Raw genomic sequence first — 20,814 nt, forward strand, 5'->3', positions numbered from 1 at the left:
AACAAGCAACTGTTGCCTTGTATTCATTCATTTACATCTTAAGGCAGACAATGGACCTTACTGCAGAATGACACTACACAGACTATATTGCCTTTAGCAAACACGATGACTGTTAATCTTTAAAGAATGACGATTTTTACCACACAGACTTCATTTTACACTAAGCAAACCCCCTGACTAATCAAACTTCATTTTATGCTAAATACCCTGAATAATCAGTATTCTGCTTAACACAAAGAATATCTGTAAAACATAAGGCACATACACTTGATAAAAATTCCCCTTCATGGAACTACACTGCTTTCATAAATGTAAAGTTCTACAACACATATTCAGATACAACACCAGACAGTGGATAAGCACCTATTTATCAGTCAAATGAGTATCTGATAGGAGGTAGGCAGAATAGGTACAGGTTTAGCCAGAGGTAAATATTAAAGCAACTGAAAAGAGATTTCTAACAGAATGGTAAATGTGTCATTCTAACATTCTTCTCTTATTACAACTGTACAGTACAGCAAACGTTTAAGTTTCAGTGTTTGGTCAATAATCTCCTTGATTCCTCCTAAGGTTCCTTAGCCCTTTTCCCACAGTTGCATTCACCTCCCTTGTAAAATAAAATGAAATCAAGCCCTGTTCTCTGAACTTCAGATACCTAGATCTTATAGAGGTCAAGGATGTTTTTGTTACCACACCCTTTTTTTTTTTAACCTCTCAATGCCCTTTGATCAAGAGCTGTTGTTACAACAGCAGCATAGGAGCTTTGCTACAGCTTATATTATCTGTGGCACTAACAGCAGAAACCTGAAACATTCATGCTGCCAGCTGACACGAACACTGGGTTTCTGCAAGGCACTGCAAAACTTTTAAAATCATTTTAATCTGCATAAAAATGGACCAAACAGGCAAAGACCAAAGTAAAATTTCATGTTCTCCCTGGTGCAAGAAGAAAAATGGGGGGGGGGGGGGGGAAGGAAAAAAAAAAAGAGAGGCTGTGATCATTGCAAAACTATTACAGCAAGAGTCAGTATCCTTATAACTAATATAATGTGATAAGCATTTTAATATTGTGCACAGTAAGCCTCAACACATAGAGGACATTAATATTATTACTGAAAAAAAAAAGAAAAAGCAAAAAAAATAGAGAACACTGATGTTTCCCCTTTTCTTTTCGAGGATGTATTTTCTGCATTCTTACATCGTACTTACCCCTAGAGTATTCTGAGTATGTTCTCCTATTGCACTAAGCTGCAGCACATTTGGCTCCACAAATGCTGGCTGTTTCAACTTCTTGCCGGGGAAGAAAGCACACACAGGAACAAGCCTCTCCTGAAGAACTAGCTTAATCTTCTTAATAGATCCATTGCTTTGATGGAAGTGGAAGAAGGCAAGGTCAAATAAACGTTCCTTCTATTCAGTGCAAGTGGAAAGGTTTGTTATAGTTCTTACTTGTGGAGAAGTTTATTAATTGCAGACTGAACATGTCTCCCACACAGGAGAATGCTCACTTTTCTAATGTTTCGTTTCACTGAGATGAGTGATGCATTTCACCACCATCATGTATAAACTTCCCCTCTTTATGAATATTCAGACTCCAGCAAAGTTAAAGAGGAAATTTGCAACAGTGTAAAATAATTATTTCCAAATTTATGCTCAAATCCTGTAGAGAACAGTTCTGGTATATAATAAAAGTAATTTAGTTTTAACAAATCACTTCCATTTCACAAATCTACAGTCCACACGTATCACAGAAGCTCACAGTTAAACATGAAGAGAAAGTAAATTCCACAAGTCTCGAGCCTGTTCATGTTTAACCTTCTTTTACAGGAAGATGTTAAGAATGTAGAAACAATCTCTTAACAAACTAAGTAATTTCACTTAAATGCAATGGGCTAGGCTTCTAGAGTTAGTTATCTAACAGGTGCATTTTCTTCCAGGAATTCTCTGGCTGCGTACCCTGAACTAACATTTGCAATAATCAAAATATACCTTGCACAAGAGGTTTGAAAAAAGCTGGTTTTATCTCTGTACAAGTTTCTCACAACCACATAAATGACCACTCAGTTACTAAGGATGTATCAGGAGAAAGTATTTTGGCTCAAACTCCTCCTCCCCCACAAAAGTGGCATTCAGATTTTCATGAAAAAGCAGTCTACATGTACCCATGTAAGTTCCCATGTTTTAATGAAAGACACAAAAGTCAAACATCTTTGCAGAGAACAAACAACTGGCAGAGACTCTTACATTCAATCCTAAATGAAGTATTAAAGAGGTCACTTCCATATCAGCAACTTGATTCCACAAATTTCAGTTGTTACAGCAAACACAGTCACCACTTATTTTTTATATTTTGATTAAAGTTATCAGACATGCCTTAAAGTGAATAAAAAGAAATGAACAATAACAATTCTAGCCTCTTGGAGCAACATATTGCAAGATTTCTGGTTTTTTAAATGGAATCTCTGCATTGATCACAAAAATCACACCTATTTTAGAGACACTGGTGAACAAAATTGTGTTAACATTGTAAGACATCACAGTATGGATAGAAAGCGTTTTAACTGGTAAATGAAGGATTCCGAGTTTCTCCTTTTAACAGTATAGCATACTGCAGAAAGGACTGCAATATACACCACAGCTTTTGCTTCAAGACTTTGCATGTCAAATTGTTGAATCTATACTGTTTTTCATCACTGTATGTTAAAGCTTAAGTTTATTATCAGATTATTCTATTACCAAATATAAGTTGCAGCCAGCTTAACTCCATTATGTTGTTTTATCTGCAAACAATTCAAAACATTCCCAATATGATATGCCATATTAGTTTGAAACATTAATAACAGTATTCTGCCGTATTTTTAATTCTTTTCAGAGAAATACCTACCCCTACTTACTCTTTAAAATCATTGTTGAACACTCAGTGTGTGGCTGAACAGAAATAGCATAGAGCTAACAGCTACCTCAAGGGTTACCAATGCAACTAATAATAACAGAGATTTAAATTATCTTCTCCCCAAATTCATTCAGAATAGAAGGATTCCGAAACATTCCCTCTCTGCCCCCTTCTCTTCAAAATAAGTATCTTTTTTTATTCACTTCTGACTGAGATTCTTCATTACTTAATGCCTGTACAAATGGAGAATTTCTTTTATACCTTCTCTTCCCAAGAGACTGAATGTTTTCAGGGCAGTGAGTGTTTTCAGAGAAGAAATTTACTATGTACAGCCTTCCAAGTTTTAAATATATACCAATGATAATCAAGGCACTCAATGTAGTTACACAAGAGCAAAAAAAAATATATATTACTGAGAAAAACATGCCCAAATCACAAAACAAGATTATCAGCAAGTATGCAACTGGGAATATGGTGAAATCTCATTCTTTTACAGCTTTGGCTTGAACTTGCCAGAAAGAAACTCTTTAAGCATTTCAGAGTTCTTTCCTTCTGGTGGTGAGGGCCATCTGTCATGATCTGAGGAAAACAAATAAAACAACATACTTAGTTGATTGAGAAACCAAGCATTTTACTTTTGTGTCCTCCCATTGCCCAACTTCAGTCACTTGAAGGGTATTATTTTGTAGCCCATTTCTTACCAGGTATTTCTAGGATCTGGCTATATAAACTGTGGCCACCATCCACAACCATGGTTATCCCAGTTATGTAAGAAGCAGCTGGAGATAGTAGGAAACACACTGCAGAAGAGATCTAACAAAAGAATGACAATTTTAATCTGTCTTAAAACTCCTGGGAATTGTTCATAGCAAAGATGCTTGTAAAAACTTTTACAGGCAAGGCATAGCAACATTTCCTACTCAATAATGAAAACCGTAACAGTCTTAAGGCCATCTTTCCAGGCACAAACATCAAGTACATAACAGATGAAAACAGTAAGCTCTCAAAAATCCACATCAGATGCCAAAACTCAAACAAAAAAATTGACCAGTTTATCAAAGATGCACATTCTTGTGGAAGAGAGCTAAGTACTTTTAAGATACACTTTTTTCACATTAATATTCATTCTTTTAGTGCTCCCTGCTGGAAGTCAACCTTTTCAGGAATTAATGTCTACTATGAAACACTTCAGCTATAAGAGGCATCTAAATTAAATTTTCAGTGTAACAGTGACTACTGGTTAAGTCTCCCACTTGGTACTACTACACATTATTACAAGCTTTTTTCTTTTTTAGTATTACATTACGGTGCAAAACTAAGTCTTTTTTTGTTCTCCACATAATAAAGTGGCTTCAAAATAGAGACACAGAAGTAGAAATATTAAAAATGTTCTGAAATACGTTACCTCCTCAGGAACTGCTAACCTCTTGGCAGGAATCTTTGGCACGGTGTTTAACCACATCATTGCACCTTGTTCTCCATAGTTTGCAACAGCAGTTTCCGAAAATACTATTCCCTATTTTAAAACAGCATAGTGAAAATTACGTTCTCCTGCATATGTTTAAACTGTGATAAATGTAAAATTGTGAAGTTGTCATTACTGGTATTTTCTGTGGGATTAAACTATCTGAACAGCACTTGAATGCAAGTTTTTAAATTTAATGGAATGGTATAATTTCTACAAGAAGGTAATTTGGCTGCTAGCCACATCTCTATTCAAGCGCAATAATTCAGATTATTCCAATTCTCCACTGTCACTTCAATAACTATGAAGTGGAGAGTATAAAGAAGAAACTCAAAGACTGTTTTGAAATTACAATCATTTCATATAAACTTACAGCAGAAAACTATAAAGCCCCAAGAACAAGTTCTCAACAGTTTGTTGTAAACCATAAAAACACTAGATTGATTTTATTGTGAATTACGGAAGGGGACAGATTTCACAGTCAGAATTCAGACTCTCCCTACTTAGCTGCTATAGAAATAGGCAACTCTTTGCTCTGATGATCATACAGTCCAGTTTAGACTTCAGAGGCAAGATGAAGGCTACAGCAATGGGGACACAAGGTTACATAGATTAGTTATGACAGAACCTTTAGGACTCAAGTTCAAGTAAGATAAAAAAATTTGAACTCTTCCATGGAGTACATGCTAAGATTTCTATTCTAAGATATCCATGAAATGTGAGTGACTATATTTTGGGAGCTAGGGAAGTAACTCACACGTGAAAGTGGTTTTTTTTAGAATGCATGTTTCCCTCTCTATGCACCCATTCCCTACATGTTACTCTGCTCCTATAAAGCAGTAACAGTTTTGTATGGTTACCACAGACCTAGTGTGTCCATAAAGGTGACAGAAGGATATAAAGTATTACTGTAACTACAACATGGATTTTTGTTACCAGGATAGTAACAAAGCTAGCAAATACTTCTGAAAGAGCCAAACCGCTGAAGCGTTGGCTTGTCAAAAACTTCTTTTGACAAGTGCTATAAAGTATAATTAGTATGATTCATTAGGTAATTAGCATGCCTGAAAAAAATATTCACATAATAATGCTGTCTTAATTACTTACTTCCCCAAGACTTGATAAATCAGAAAAACAAATAAACAGGAAAAACAAGCAAGTAGATCTTAAAATTTAACAAGTCTCCAGATGAGCTGGGCCTCCAGAGGCTACATAAGAGCCATGACCTGAATGATCATCACACATCTGCCATTAAGCATTCTGTGCTATGCCAAAGAAAGCGAGCCAGATGTTTTAGGACAAGAGGCACAACGAGATATACAGACATCCTACGAAGATAGTAGAAAGATCTTCCTAGGGACCAGTTAAACAAATTTGACACTTAACTATACTGTGAGGTAAGAGAAATTCTGAATGTAGAAGTAACTGGGCAAAGTTTGCCTTTCCTTTTTTGTTTTCAAGGGAATAAATGTGCAAAACAAATTGTGATTAAGAGTGAAGATTACACAAATCAGAATCTCAAATGTCAAACCTAGGGCTTCTATATAACCTCTGTATCTGCAGCACCATGCACTAGAAAATATAGCTGCTCTTTCCATACAGTTATTTAAAACAACTGCTACATGCTACCTACTTCCTCAGAAATGTGAGGTAGGCATATTTTAGCTGACCTGTATAGCGGTTTCCTGTCTGCATATATTTGACAAGAAAAAAATCAGAACACACATTTTTACATATAATTTCTTTGAGAGAAGGTCCACTCCAAATAGTCTTTTTATGCCTAAAACTAGTCTAACTTAACATGTAGCATAACTTTGTAAAGACAGGTAGAAATCATCAGCATACCTGAACCTCAAATAGAAAAAGTTTTGTGAACTCAGAAATAATGTACTCATTACTGAAACACAAAGCATTTGGTAATTTTATGTCAAGGGTTTGTAAGACAGGTTACCAACTCCTCCCAGGTATCAATTCATTAAGCTAGGAAAAAAAACCAAGAATGCCAAGTTAAAGCAGAAAGCAGAAGCCATTTTATCCCACATCTCTGGCTCGTCATCCAAACAGTACAAAACACTCTCAAATGATCTGAAGAACATAGATGAGGGAATTATAAATAAATAAATAAATAAATACATAAATAATCCACAAACAGTTACAGACTATAGGTTTTAAAAACCCTTTTGGTCTGAAAGTTTTAACCATGAACACATATGATGGCTAAGTTTAATCAGATCATTTGCCATTACTTACAGGAGCAACACTGTTGATTCTTACTCCGCTGTGGGCCCATTCTAAAGCTAGAGTCTTGGTTAGGTTATTCACTGCAGCTCTTGCAGCTCCTGTATGCCTATTGAGAAAAGAAAGCAAAAGAAATATCTGTTCCCTCAGCTAACAGTGCCCAATGTTAATTCTACCACAGCCTCACTAGGGTAGTCAGAGTAGCTTTCTATGACTGGACCAAGCATCTGAGAGAGATGTTCTAGTTTGCAAGTTTGACCATAGCTTCACAGTTCAAACAAGCTATGCTATGATTTCCTGTAATTTCTGGAAATACTTACCATCTCTTCCACAGCGTAACACAGGATCAGCTACATTCTACTGCAGAAGCAGGCTTATAAAATGAAAAACAACTGGAGGCAAAGTTCAAACTGTGTAAAACTACGAAAGCTAGGCTGCATAGGTAAAGAAACACTTGGAAGGACAGTGGTCTGAAAAATAGTTTAGATCTTCTGACAAACATGATTAAAATAAGCCACTATTCAAAAATTGCTATAGACGGATGGAGATAGAGATGACCATAGGCAGAGTGATCTCACACACTTTGCTGCTATAGGACACTAGTCTGAAATGATTACAAGTTTGAACAAATACAGACAAAATTACTGCAGTGAATAACGGACAGTGGGACTCAGAGAAAACTAACAGAGTTTAGTTCCTTTAGCCTAGCAAAACAGAGGAGATAGATACAATAGATTCTCAGATACCAGGAAAGGAATAAGGAACACTTAAGAAAAACATAAGAAAACCCAACTTATTCATACATTTAGGCCAGAAATAAATAACTTCCAGGTACACTATAAGCAAACAAACTTGACTAGTTTTATGTTCAAAACTAATACTTACGAAAAACTGTATCAGGTGATTTTTGGCATGAGTGGTGGCTGGACTTGTAAAGGCAAGTCTTTTTCAATAGTATATTTCTAAAACAAGTATCAGTTCAACAGGAATTTAATTTGAGAGTAGTTTTGTCTATCCATCTACATCCACACGCAACAGTTATTTGGGAAATTTTTTTCCACTATTAGTCAGAATTAGTTTTTTTATCTCTTGGTTCAACTCTCAAATATAGCTTCAGACTATTTGCTGTGACAATTCAATGAGACTTAACCAGAGTGGAGAAACTCAAATAATTGTAGCTTCAGCACCACCCTGTGGATCTCTAAATTTACTTGTACTGCCAAGAACAAGTAAGAAAATATTTTGCTGTTCCTTAAAAATTTTAAATTTTGGAAACTTTCAACACTGAATCAGGACAAAGAGTGGTAACGTAACATTTGCTCAAACTATATTTTTATATTTTCTTCAATAGAAACTCAATTTCAAAGTTTAAAAAAATAGGCAGTTTCAAAGAAGAAATTCAGACTTTTTTCAATTAAGAAACTGTCAAAAAGCAGCACTTTGATAACTTCAAAATTTCCTTTGAAAAGAACTGAAACAATTCATTTTCTGAGCACTATTTCTATTTCAACAAATTGGAACTTTTTGGTGGAAAAGTTTCAAACAGGAAGACTCCTGCTCACCCCCATTTTGAGGATAAAGAAATTTGAACAAATATAGTACACATAGGGATATGGAGAGGATGCTGCATATTCATGTAGACAGCTGTGATCATTTGTGTCAGTATAAAAGAACTACAAATGTGGTAATATGTTTGTACCCGTGAGCCTTCTCCCAGTCAAAAAATGAGCAGAGCAAATAGAACCCATTCTCTGCATCAGAGACCTTCTCCAAGAAAGATGGCTACAAAGCGAGAGTAAAAAGGAAAATGGGAAAGGCAGGAATTATGTGACTCAAAGGACAAAGACAAAACCTGGTAACATACTAGAAATGTTCCTCCTAGTCCCCTGTTCCCAGTCCAACTCCCATAACTCATTACACCATCAAGACCTGTAAACTAACAGTAGAAGAAAACAACAGGTGCCAAGCTCTTGCAAACCCTCCAGAAATTTGGAGAGAGAACAAGTAAAGGTTACATTTCAGTGCAACTAGTCCCCCTAGCATACCACTTCCAGTGAAAGCTTCACTGGCAAGTCTTGCTTCATAGTTTCTTACAAACAAGTTGACAGAGACCAGAGATGCCATTTACTCCTCTAGTCTCTACTGAATTAATAAGAGATCCCCACACATAGAGCCAAGTGATACTATTGCTCTCTCTTGACCTAACTACCGTATTTCTATACTCTACTGCTGCCCAGTGCACACCTTTCTAAAATGAAGTATTCAGGAGCAATTAGTACTTCTAGGGGAAAAAATATAGGAAAATGTAAAAATAAAATATGTATTACGACATTCCAGGAAGCCCATTTCTCACGGCAGCAGTAATGTTGACAATGACTCCACCATGTTCCTCCATCCAGGCATTGTACACTGTATGAAGGAGGAAGATAACCTTAAATATCAGAAGAAATGCATACAAATGAACTTGCCAACTGGAAGCCAAATTTGGAGCCTTAACTCCAATTACACTACACATTTCCCGTGCAGATATAGATACACAATCTGCTCTTCGTACCATAGCCTCACCACTGGATTGGTGAGATAACAGGTGCGGTCCAGGTAAGGCTCAATGTTTGTCAAGAAGCCTTTTGGTGGCAATCAAGATTTCATGCTTCCATGTAAATTACTTTCATTTCCACATTCCCAATGCTATCTGAGAATCACGTATCATATTTAAATTTAACTTTAAATTTACATTCCTAATGGGAGAGAAATCTTTTCCTGTTACACACAGTGAATACAGGCCACAGAAGTTAAGTGGCTTTCCTATAGTCTTTTAAATGAGTATCCAAGCCAAGTGACTCACCAAACCTGGCCTTAACCAGAAGATCATACTTGCCTAAATGTACGCTTGTATATATGAACAAATGTAACGTACAGTTTAATATAAAGCTTTGGATGAGATTCATGGAAACAAATATCTGCTGTCAGAGAAGTGTGTGAAAAAAGAAGGTAGGGAAACTTTACATTTCTTGTCTGCTGGTATTGCTGTAAAGAACAAAACAATTAAACAAAAAAGGCTTAATGGTCAGTCCTTACCTGCTTTGCAGCAGTAGAAGGTCCCTGTCAGATTCGTGTCTATCACAGCATTCCACCCTTTTGCATGGATGGCTTCAGAAGAACTTGAGAATTGGCCGCCTCCATTATTCACCAGGAAGTCAATCTTCCCATGCAGACTCAGTGTAGACTTCACCAAAGCTTCTACCTGAAACAATATTTGTTAGTGTGGTATGCTGATTAAGCTATCTACCCAATTTGATTCTCAGACAGTATTTTCTCTCTCATGTCCTTTTCACACATAAAGAGGAGGTACCAGCCTTCAGAGAGGCTGGAAGATTGGTATGACAGGTTTAGTCAGCCAAGAAGGATTGGGCTGAGTCCATGTTTACTTAGGAAATCTTCCTGGTATAATGCAGGTGCTACACAGAATACCAGCACTGAAAGAAGGGGATTTAAGCTGCTGAAGGTTTGTAAAAACACACACACACACAAAAACCTGCTACTTAAGACCTACTAAGAATCTCCTGACATTTTTCACAAGGGTGAGGGTGTTCACATCAGATGGTGGAAGAGTTCCATATAAGGTAGCTACTGGGGTTTTTTTCTGACCCGTATACCTGAGCATTTTAAATAGAAAACATAAGTCATCTTGTGAAGTTTTAACATTCTCATCTAGAAGTTTTGTACATTCACTAAAGCTCTGACATATGAGTTGGCAACTGCCAATCTTCTTACACAGACGAGGAAGGTTAGTCTGCTACCCTACAAAACCTGAACTCTAAAAAGTGCTGGAAATACTACAAGTTGTCTTCTTCAGCAAAACAAAAGTGAATATTTGATTAAGCAGATACCATCTGACTATAAGCAAGATGAATACTTATGATTAAGAGCACCGTCTGGCACTACTTACCTTTGGGTACTCTGAGAAGGTATTAACAGCAAATAGCAACAGACATTTTATTCACTCACTCAACAAGCTGTCAGTGCAGAAAAGGAGTGGCTTAAGTTCATGTAGAAGGAAAGAGATTTTGAGAACCTAAACCTAGTTCTAACACTGACCTAATATGAGCTACAGGCTGTGAGCTAAGCCTTTTACATTGTCTTCTGTTTTGGAAGTACAGCAGTTTTATCACACACACTAAACACAAGAGAACTTCTGGAGGGGAATGTATTTCAAAGCATTCAAAGATTTTACAGATACCAAAGCTGATGTATTTTTCCTATTACAAGATAGTAATAAGAACTCTATAGCAACTGCTTAATAATTTAACCTTTATCTCAAGAACCAGGGTAAATGGGACAACATGACTGTTTCCTGCTTACATTACCTATTATAACTAGATACCATGCATCACTTATTCCTACTCAAGCATATATAAAAAGTTAATCCAGCATCTGTGGTCAAAGAAAACACAGACCAAAAAAAAACCTAAAAAACAAACAGCAGGAGCAATGCTGCTGCTGAAACAGATTTGATTAGGGGAAGGATATCAACCAGCCTTCCTCTGTATTGAGTTAGCAGTAAAAAACATCAGAAATAAAAGAACAAGCAATGCATGATCTGTATCTCACCAAGAGTGCCACCAACTCAGTCTCATAAATAGCTGCCTTACATCTTGTGCTGCTAACAGTTCAGGATGGTTTAACAGGATAGTATGGACCCTGTAAGGATGCATCTCTCTGAAGAAGAAAACCTAAATATATAGTGAGTGAAGCCTGATTGAAAAATAATGCCTGCTGAGAAAAAATGCCTTAAGAAAATAATTTTAATACCTAAATCACCATCTTTAAGTTCTGAATGTCATCTTATTCCTCACATCAGTCACTGCAGCTTGTGGGATCTGAGGGAAAAGAAACCACAAAAAACCTCAAAACACCTGTGACAGCGGTCCCAAACCCATGACTGGTGAGAACCACCATGCCACACTAAGACTTCCAGGTTTGCTCACAACCAGAGAAAACTAAGTTATCTGTCACTAGGCAGCAAAAGTTGTGCTTTGCTCAGCAATATCAAACTCTTCTCCTTGTCAGCCTGAGAATCTTGCTTTGAATATTGTTCTCCATAAGTCACTGAAGTGTGGGCTCATTTATGGAAGAGAAATGGTTTCAGTACAAGGAATGTTTGAAAAGACTAAGGCTATTCAGGCTGGGGGTGGGGAGGGAAGAGAGAGAGAAAAAAGGCAAAATGCTAAGAATCGTAAAAAAACCTCAACAAACAACAAATTAACAGAAGAAAAATCCCCTAAGAAGGGACATTACAAGCAAGTTTTCAACAGGTGGACAAAATCTGCTATGACCTATCAATTCAAAATGGTTCACATGTTGTATTCTAAGAAACTCTGTTGTTGTTCCTACTTGTCACACCATATTCTCAGGGCAATAAAAAAACCCCAACAAACGCATATCAGTTCTGCTTTCCAAAAGCTAGGAAAGGCTAGCAAGCTCTCCTGTGACAGCTCAGATGGCTCCAACTGTAGCAATCTTCACAATGTCTTCTATGTTGTAGAGAAAGCATCATTGCAGTGCTTCTCACAATTACAGTAAAGACAGTGACAGCAGCCACCAGCACAGTGAGGAAGAGAGTCTATTGGAACCCATTTAAATCACAGTGAGAACTAAAGAAGATTCCTTTCTATTCCTAATCAAAAACCACACAGAAAGAACTTCATAAAAAAGCTATTAAAGACTCTCTCCAGAAGCAAAGCAAAACCGCACAAGGTAGAGCTAACAGTTTAGAACGTTCTTCTGAAAAAAGACTGAAAAGAACAAAATCAGGCACTTCAGACATAACCAGAAGACTGGAGCTCTTCAATAAGGAACTCTTTTGTGCGACTGCAACTCAAAAGTATTATTCAGTAGCACACTTCCATGATGTAACTGAGATGACAGTAGTTGCTGACACAGAGAAAAGGGACAAATGTCCACATGCATTCACAGGTCACCTTGAACTTCAGTAAAACTCAACAGGCAAACTATCTACTACAGAGTGTTAGAGATTTGCTCTTCGGGGACTAGCACTAGTAGGCATTCTTGCACAGTGATAACAGGTATTTTTACTTTGTGTTATTGCTGTGTTATTTTAAAGTATGACAACAGGAATCTCTTATCCACAGCTCCCCACCAAGCCACAGTCTTCCACTACAGGCTTCACACAGACAGGCATTAAGGATTTATAAGCCAATTGAAACTATGCTAGCTATAAAGTTTACTGGAAAATAAAAGCTACTACTGAACTCAGACACAAGATAAGTGCTAAATAATACTGTACTGAGTCTGTCTCAAGAAGTCTTGTTTGTCAGATGTCCAAGTGATAGATTTTAGCCTTGGGGTCTGGTCCAGCAGCAGTTGTTGTTGCTGGAGCTTGAGTATGGACAGAATTCTGAATTGCTGATTTCAAGAAGAGCAGTGGCCTACTAGAAGTACAAGGTTTTATCTTCCACTTACCTGGATATGTCTTCTACTTACCTAGATGCTAGTTCAAGAAATGTTTGTCCAGAGCATATAGCACAAAGGCTTTACAAGGGTAAAAAGTTCCTCGCGTCTTTCTTTCCCCCATCTACAGATTTGCTGTAGCTCAACATTTAAGATACACAAACACATGCTTCCCCTTCCCAACGCCTACAAAGATAAATAGAAAGCTCTTTTTACAACAGAAAAAGGATGGGGTCTCTCTCCTCCACTCTGGCCACCGTTACACTGAGGCACTGGAATTAATTAATTAGATCCTTGGATTTTGGGAAAAGAGCTTGGTTTGAAAACATGCACACACACAGACAGCTGTCTGGCCTGCATCTCAGGAAGAGCAAACTGACCTGCTCTTGTTATGTTCAACACATTACGTGAGCAGTGCTAGAAAATATCCAAATAATTAAAATCACTTCAACTTCATAATCACTAAGAAGCAGTATTGATCACTACATATACTCCAGACCACAGGATAAGGGACAGGTGCACAATCAGTGCTTCAGGATAAGGCCCTATGAAGACAGAACATAGAAACCTCATGTGTTCTTACCGGCATCCCAGAACCTTCTACTCTTCCATCTTTAAAAACAAAACAGGTTTGTAATCCTTTACAAAACACTCAATGGAAAACTAGCCAAAAGTACCAGCAGCAAACTCGTGACAGAAATAAGCCTGACAGGTTATGCAGTGGTTGAAAATCCTCTTTCAAGCAAGATTATTTCTTGCACATTAAATGAAAAGTAAGCTTTGCTAGAAAATAGAAAGCAAAAGGGCCTCTGAGGATGAAGATTAAGAGACTTAAAAATGTGAATTCATTAAGCTATTCCCATGATATACGCCATCAAGCTTCTGCAGCAATTAATTCACTGCACCTTCTTTGACTCTTCCTAGGCCATAAAGAACTCTAACAGACATATCGCACTATATGCTAAGGGATGAATCTTCTAATGCTTGAATTTCACAAATCCAAACTAGGGCACACAAGAGGAATGAGCTGTGTCATCTTCAAAGCAGGTCAGTTACTTTAAGATTTGCAATAGGAGGGGAAAAAAAAAAATCATCTGGCAATTTTGAAAGCACTTTCATCTTTCTTAGATTTCCTCTATTCAAAGTCCCTCCCTTCAGTTTGCCTGATTACAAAATTAAAACCAGGACAAAATTCATAGGGGCCTCTAGAGAAACACAGAACAACTGATGGAGGGATAAGGAAAAAAAAAAAAGAAAAGGCATGCTACGGTAAGAAGATGGCTTGTTCCTACAGGTGATCACAGTGGCTTCCTTTAAGAGAAAGATTTACTCTTAGAAAGGTTTCAGTGAGATGTCAAAGAAAAGGATATACTAAATGAATTATGTAGTTCTTCAGGAAGCTTCCTGGGCTTTGTAGCTTGTGATGGATCAGTGCTGACATCTAAGGAGGCTTGAACTCCCAAGTTTTTTTCCCTTGTTGAAACATTTATAAGGTCTTTCTCCTTCACACATTCTTTGGTACCTGAAAAAGAGGATGTAACGACTCACAGGGAATACTTGTAGAGGCTGTCCTCTCTACCCAACAATGTGCTTCTGTGAATTTCTGAGGTAAATACTCTTCACTCATACTAAGCTGAAACCAGACAATGAGTTGTAAAGCTATTAATGAGTAGCATATGGAGCCAACACAGTTGTACAAGTCTTGTTTCTTTAAATGCCCTCTCACCCCATCTTCCACTGTAAACAGGAAGCTACTCCTGTATTTGTGAAAATGCTGAAGTGAGCCATATTGCTGTGTTGCCTCTACTCAAGATTTACCTCCTAGGCCAGAAAAATCCTTCACCACGTCTTTTACTGATCCCTGTTCCTGACTCCAAGTCCTAGGCACTAAACTTTAGGTTAAGAATGGAATAGGTTTTGAAAGTGGATGTATAATGCCTTTGAATAGAAGTAAAAGCCCAGAAGTACTTTTCATCTAGTCTCTGCAAGGTAATCAAGTGCAAATTAGAAAAAAAGTATTCACCATTGCTGCCCTTAGCAAATATAATAAATAAGCAATAGTGAGCAGTGGGTTGTGGAAAACCTGCCACATCCCTCAGTTCTAAGTTCTGATCGTTTTTAGCAGTGTAAGTTACCGACTGATAATGTAAGTTTATCTAGCTTCAACTTACAAACACCAAGCACCTAAGTGTAAGGAAGTGCTATCCTCACTACAAATTTAAAAGCTGAAAACGTGATCCACGTATTTCTGGTCCAATAGTAATTTGTAGAAATTAAGTAATAAGTGACCAGGATTTAGCAATCTTTGAGAATCTCAGCATTAAAGAGCTAAGGAAGAGGACAGAGCCAGAAAAACAGAGAGCTAAAGAACCAAGATCACAAGATGCCTCTAACCGGTAAAAATATCTGGTCTTGGAGAGGGGCATCTGGAATGGATAAATATTTGTTTAGCAGGTACACGTAAGTTCTTATGTTAATACGCAACAGAAATTGCATTCTTTATTCAAAACTTCCACAAAAGGCTTATGAAATTTTCACAGTGATTTTTTTCTAAATAGGACTTCAACAGAAAGAAGTAAGAGCAGTTGGAGAACTGAATTGAGTCAAACTATAAGACTGAGTCAATGACCGAAAAATTCAAGACTGGAGTTTAATCTACCTTATTCCTCTCAACGCTGTCTTCAATAGATACAGATATAAAAATGACAATGGTTTATGAGAACTTCCACTGGCAGGGGACACCTGATAGAGGCTTCTCCAATATTGTATGAAAAGTTCTAAGAAAGTTCTGGTGTGTCTGTAAATGAGTAGAGCTGAAAACTAAACTGGAAACAAGACAATTCTATGATGAAACTGCAGGGTAATAGCAAAGACAGAAGTTTCTCCAAGTATCAGCATGGCTACCAGTAACACAAAATAATGCCTAAACACTTTACACAGCACTATAAAAAAGGATTTAAAAGCACCTTCAAAAAAGTCTCCAAAGCCATCTAAGGCTGTTTTATCAAATATGTATTTAGCTACACTTAATAAACAGGAAACAAAGAAGGAATGGTAGTTTGTTTAGTGGAGATTAACTCATTTCACCATCCAAGCCCTCTACCATCTCACGGAACACTGCAGTTCCCACTAAATCATTTCTAAACTGATGCAGAAATAAGATTCACCTGCAGAAGGCTATTAAGCATGCCAGAGTACTTTCTGCAAGAACACTGATGTGAAAGAAGGCTTAAACTTTTTCTCTCTCTTTACCTTTAATCATGTAAGTTGCCCTCTGACATCTGTCACAACCTATTATATCGCACTGCTGATGCTAGTAAATACAAACCTAAAATTCAATGGTAGGTGAAGTGACATACTGCACAGCCCCACGGTTCATCTCCTTCAGGAGAGAAAGTCTAAGTATATCACTATAAATATTTTATGGCATGAGCTGTTCCATAAGGGAAGAATTTTATTTTTTATTTGCTTTATGGTTGTATATTAGGAAATTTCCAGAATCTACACAGCTACTGAAGGTCATTAATATTTCGTTAAGTTATGCTAGAATTTAACAGAGACTTTGAAAGGTTAAGAAAAATGTAGCAATCAGTGGTTACTAGAATATTTTCTAGCTGTCTTCAATAAGTCAAAAGTCCAACCTGATGCTGGACTTTTAAATGTTTAATTACACGGATTAAAAAACTTAGGAGGTGAATGCAGACTTCTGAAGAAACTGGATTAAATACTTTTGCTCTTGATCTTCCATTTTTTTGTAATATAAAGAAAAAAACTCAACTGGGATAGTAGTAGTTTGTAATGGCACACCTCAAATTGTAACCAAAATTGAAACACGACTAAAAATAATAACTGTGGTGCTTTTTTGCTTTAATACAAGCAAAACTGACAATGCAGGCCACTTGTGTCAAGTCACAAGATTGAGATTCCATGCTATGACTTTGTGTTTGAAGGAACTATTCTGAGGGCTCCATCTTCACAAGTTAACGCCCCCTCATTGCCATCACAGAAATGTGACACAGAACCATGCTAAGTGGGCTCCAGCTCGGCTGTATAACATCCCAGTTCCCAAGGCCTCCCTCTCTCAGAAATATCTGAAATACGTATGCATGGTCAGAAAAATATTTGCCATTACATATGCTTTCTCGCTTAGCTGGCTAAAAAATGGTCTTCCCTTGGAAAGCACATCTTTATCTAGATCAATTTAACAGTGCTTTACTGCACCTTTCCCCAGATCTAAGCCACTTTTGACAAGGCCAAAGACGACCTTTGGAGATCTGAGAATTTATATATACAATAACCTTTTGACATGTTAAGCCCCAGAACAAGATCACTAGTCTTTACCTCATCTTCTTTGCGGATATTACACTGTATGGGAGTCACTTTGGCAGGACACATGGAAGAAAATGTATTATTCAGTTCTTCTGCAGCAGCTTTTAATCGGTCAAATTTACGAGAGGCAATAACAACACTGCAACCTGTAGAGACAAAATTAAACATCCTTCAGCTAACATAATTAAAATTACAGTTATGCTAGTTTTTTAATAAGATCATGGAGATCTCTTGTAGGATGTGCATTTATTAGTCACTGACTAGAAGATACAGTGTTGAAGTTCTTGTAAGAGAGAGAAATGACTGATATCAGATGCTTCTTAGCAACAAGATCCCACTGTGCCAGGAAAAGAGCAATCAAAAAACTGTCCATGAGGTTCCCTCTCCTTCCTGCAGAAGGGAAGATAGCCTGTGAGTTGCAGAGTCAGCAAAGTAGCTTTCAGACATCACTTTTGCTGCCTCTGCTCACAGCTGCCTCATTTATCAATTATGTGATTTAAAGATGTTTCAGCAGATCTTGATTACCAAAAAATGCTTGTTCCTAAAACCACAAATATAATCTAACTGTATGTCTAGCTGTAATTTTGACTAGCAGTGAGCAAATGTAACACTGCTTTTTAACCCTACAGAGTCCGAAGGAAAGGATGATAGCCTCACGAGATTATTTCCTATCTGCAGACTATAGACAGCAGGAACAGAGGCTTCCCTGTGGCACTGCCACACTCTGTAGAATCCTAGCTCAGAAAGGAGAGGAAAAAACTAGGCAGAACCTCAAGTCTTCTGTTTTTTTCAGCATTTGGAGGCAGAAGGACTCATTCTACAGAGAAAAACAATGCAGGTGCCAAATTAATAGCAAGCACTTACACTACAACCATTCTAGTTTCTTCTGTCACACCAGTGGACTCAGGACAGCTTTAAGGCTTCAGTGATTGCTACTACATAGACTAAAACAGACCACAGCCAATTAATTCCTAGAGCAAATCCAGCAGGCGTGTAATTTCATATTATGGGTAAAACAAATTACTAGCTTCTCCTGCCAAGCAGGCAAGGACATCTTGCTCCCAGTTCCCTCCTTCCATAATCTCAGCACCACAGCAGAAGCCATCCCTTCCTCATAACAGCTCTGCTGCTCATCTGCTTTAACACGAACCAATTCAACACCCTCAAACAGACAAAAAAAAAAGTTAACATCTTGCCAGGTGAGGTTTTTTTTTTTCTTCCTGTGTTGCTATTTTACTGAGTGGAATTTGGCCTATCGTGATCAAACAAACACCAGAATCAACTCAAAATAACTAGCGGGAGTAAAGAGCAGCAAGCTGTTCATTTGGCTCAGGCTGTCTTGTGAAACTATACGTAAAACTGGAAAAAAAAAAAAAAAAAAAGGAGTTGAATTCTTCCAGAAGGAAGTGCTGCAACTACATATCCCTAGGAATGGGAGGTTCACCTTCAATCAGTGGCTGTCTTAAAACAACACGTGTAAAGATACTAGTCTCTGACGTCTCCTGATTTTTTAAATGAAGAAGTCAAATCACCTGCACAACCACCTGACTAACACAGAGGAGAGTTCATAAAATGGCACACAATTACCGATTAAAACAAAATATTAAAACACAGCAGCACAGTTATATTTATCAACTCAAATTGTTATCAATGCACATACTGATATAGAATAAGGTCCAGTAAAGACTATATTTTTGTTAAGTACGCTAACTGCAGGAGAGGGAGATTCTAACTCACTGAGGAACACTGGATACCTACTGTACAAGCCTACACTGCTTCACTTATTTTTCTTCACAAAGGATGACCAGTCCATTTCCTGATAGGGTCAGGGGAAAGGGGCACAAGTTTCCAGAAGAAAGGTTTAAATCTGTCCAGAAGGCTTCAAAGAAGGCAAGTTATAAAAACAATGTACACCATGACTGGCATTATCTGTCACTGCTCCTACAGGTATTTCCTCTCTAGCCAGCCCCCCTCCAAAAAAATACAGCCTAAAGAGCAAGGTGTACATGGAAATAGTTCCCGGCCATCTTCTTGTCAGGAGTAGCCAGCAAGTCTGCAGGAAAGGAAGGTTACTCAGACTTAAGCCATAACTCTTTCTTTATTTTCTCACATGTGCTTTGTAGAGATTTGCAGCCTTGTTTTCTATTTAGGATGTTACGGACACACACTTTTGTTATTTGTATTTTGCTTGAGAAAAATAATGCAGATCAAATTAAATACAATTTTAAGGTAATTGGGTAACATCATCAATCAACAGTGCGATGATGCTTAAAAAGCACCTCTTTAAGGGAGCATGTAAGGACATCTTAAAAAAATGCTTAGTTCCCCAGTAATAAAAAGGTAACAGAACTAACCCCTCACTTCAGCTCTACAAAGCAAGTGGAAAGCTGAGATGACAAAGGCCAGGAGAGGCAGAGATGTCTCCCAGCACACCATCTTAACAAAGAAAGCTCTTTAATATGCAGTGGAATGGCGTGGTACACATTTCAACAGCGCAAAGCATGAGGAGCCTGGCACTGTGAGGCATAATGCTAGTGTTGGTATTTTGAAGACAGTGACACAATCACGAGAATAAACATTATCTGAAAACAGTCTGATGTCGATGATCCCTAGCACTTATGTTGAAACTGCAGAAAAGGTGTTGCAAGGTGGATGACTCAGAAGAGTGCCTTTCACTCCAGATTTTACCACTTTTCCATAATCAGCACAGAAGGAGAACCCACAAAGCGCACGCTGAAGATGTACGTTAACTTCAGGACATTTCTGTCACAAGCACTGAGAGAGAAGCACCATTTCTCTAAGCTTACTGTGCAGACAAGAGTTCAAAACCATACTATTTCGTAAGACTCAGTTCAATGACCAGATAATCCTCCAGGTAAACAAGACGAAAACTCACTTAAGAGGGAGAATGAGAGAAAGGGCCCAGGTTTAATATAACCTCACTTTGACCGCTGTATTTAAAACAGCGCATCTTTTAAGTGCCAGCGGGTCAAAAGACATAGCCCCACGTCAACCTCACCTCGCTCTCGCCATTCACTGACTCCTGTCACAACGTCCCACCCATAAACTCCTCACACGCACGCTCCCCGAGCGCTGCCTACCCCCAAAACGCACCACAACCCCCGAGCACTCCCTGACCCGCCTCCTCAAACTCCATCCCCCGCCTTCACCTCACGCCCGGCCCTGCTCCCCCCAACACCCACCTTGCCCCGTTGCCCCACCGGGGCTCCCTGAGGAGCCCCGCGCCCACCTAGCGCCAGCAAGTCGGCGGCGATGGCCTTGCCGATGCCGGTGCCGCCGCCGGTAACGATGGCCGCCCGCCCGCGGAACAGCTCCGCCGCCAGCACCCCGCGCGCCGCCGCCATCTTCCTCGCCCGCCCGCTCCTCCCTCACAGAGCGGCCCGCACAACGGCCGCCA

At 38.3% G+C, this 20,814-nt stretch overlaps 1 protein-coding gene across 1 annotated transcript; it reads right to left on the minus strand.

The window, feature by feature from the left end:
• Positions 1-2,167: 2,167 nt before the first annotated feature.
• On the minus strand, positions 2,168-20,773 carry PECR (peroxisomal trans-2-enoyl-CoA reductase). The gene is made up of 8 exons (XM_069781088.1): positions 20,647-20,773; positions 17,409-17,542; positions 9,675-9,840; positions 8,924-9,005; positions 6,609-6,705; positions 4,299-4,409; positions 3,595-3,706; positions 2,168-3,472 (listed from the first exon to the last, which is right to left on the minus strand). The coding sequence occupies exons 1-8, from the start codon at positions 20,759-20,761 to the stop codon at positions 3,384-3,386; spliced, it is 906 nt and encodes a 301-aa protein (XP_069637189.1). The 5' UTR covers positions 20,762-20,773; the 3' UTR covers positions 2,168-3,383.
• Between the last annotated feature and the right edge of the window lie 41 nt (positions 20,774-20,814).

Source organism: Haliaeetus albicilla, chromosome 4, assembly GCF_947461875.1.
Source record: "Haliaeetus albicilla chromosome 4, bHalAlb1.1, whole genome shotgun sequence".
Classification (NCBI taxonomy): Eukaryota; Metazoa; Chordata; class Aves; order Accipitriformes; family Accipitridae; genus Haliaeetus; species Haliaeetus albicilla.

What these genes read in the sequence shown, in the direction of transcription:
- PECR (XM_069781088.1), bottom strand. Translation starts at nt 20,761, where the DNA reads ATGGCGGCGGCGCGCGGGGTGCTGGCGGCGGAGCTGTTCCGCGGGCGG. An exon ending in GAATCAACAGTGTTGCTCCT is followed by an intron (nt 4,410 to 6,608) that starts GTAAGTAATGGC and finishes GTTTTAAAATAG; the next exon opens with GGAATAGTATTTTCGGAAAC. An exon ending in CCAGATCCTAGAAATACCTG is followed by an intron (nt 3,473 to 3,594) that starts GTAAGAAATGGG and finishes TGTTTTCCTCAG; the next exon opens with ATCATGACAGATGGCCCTCA.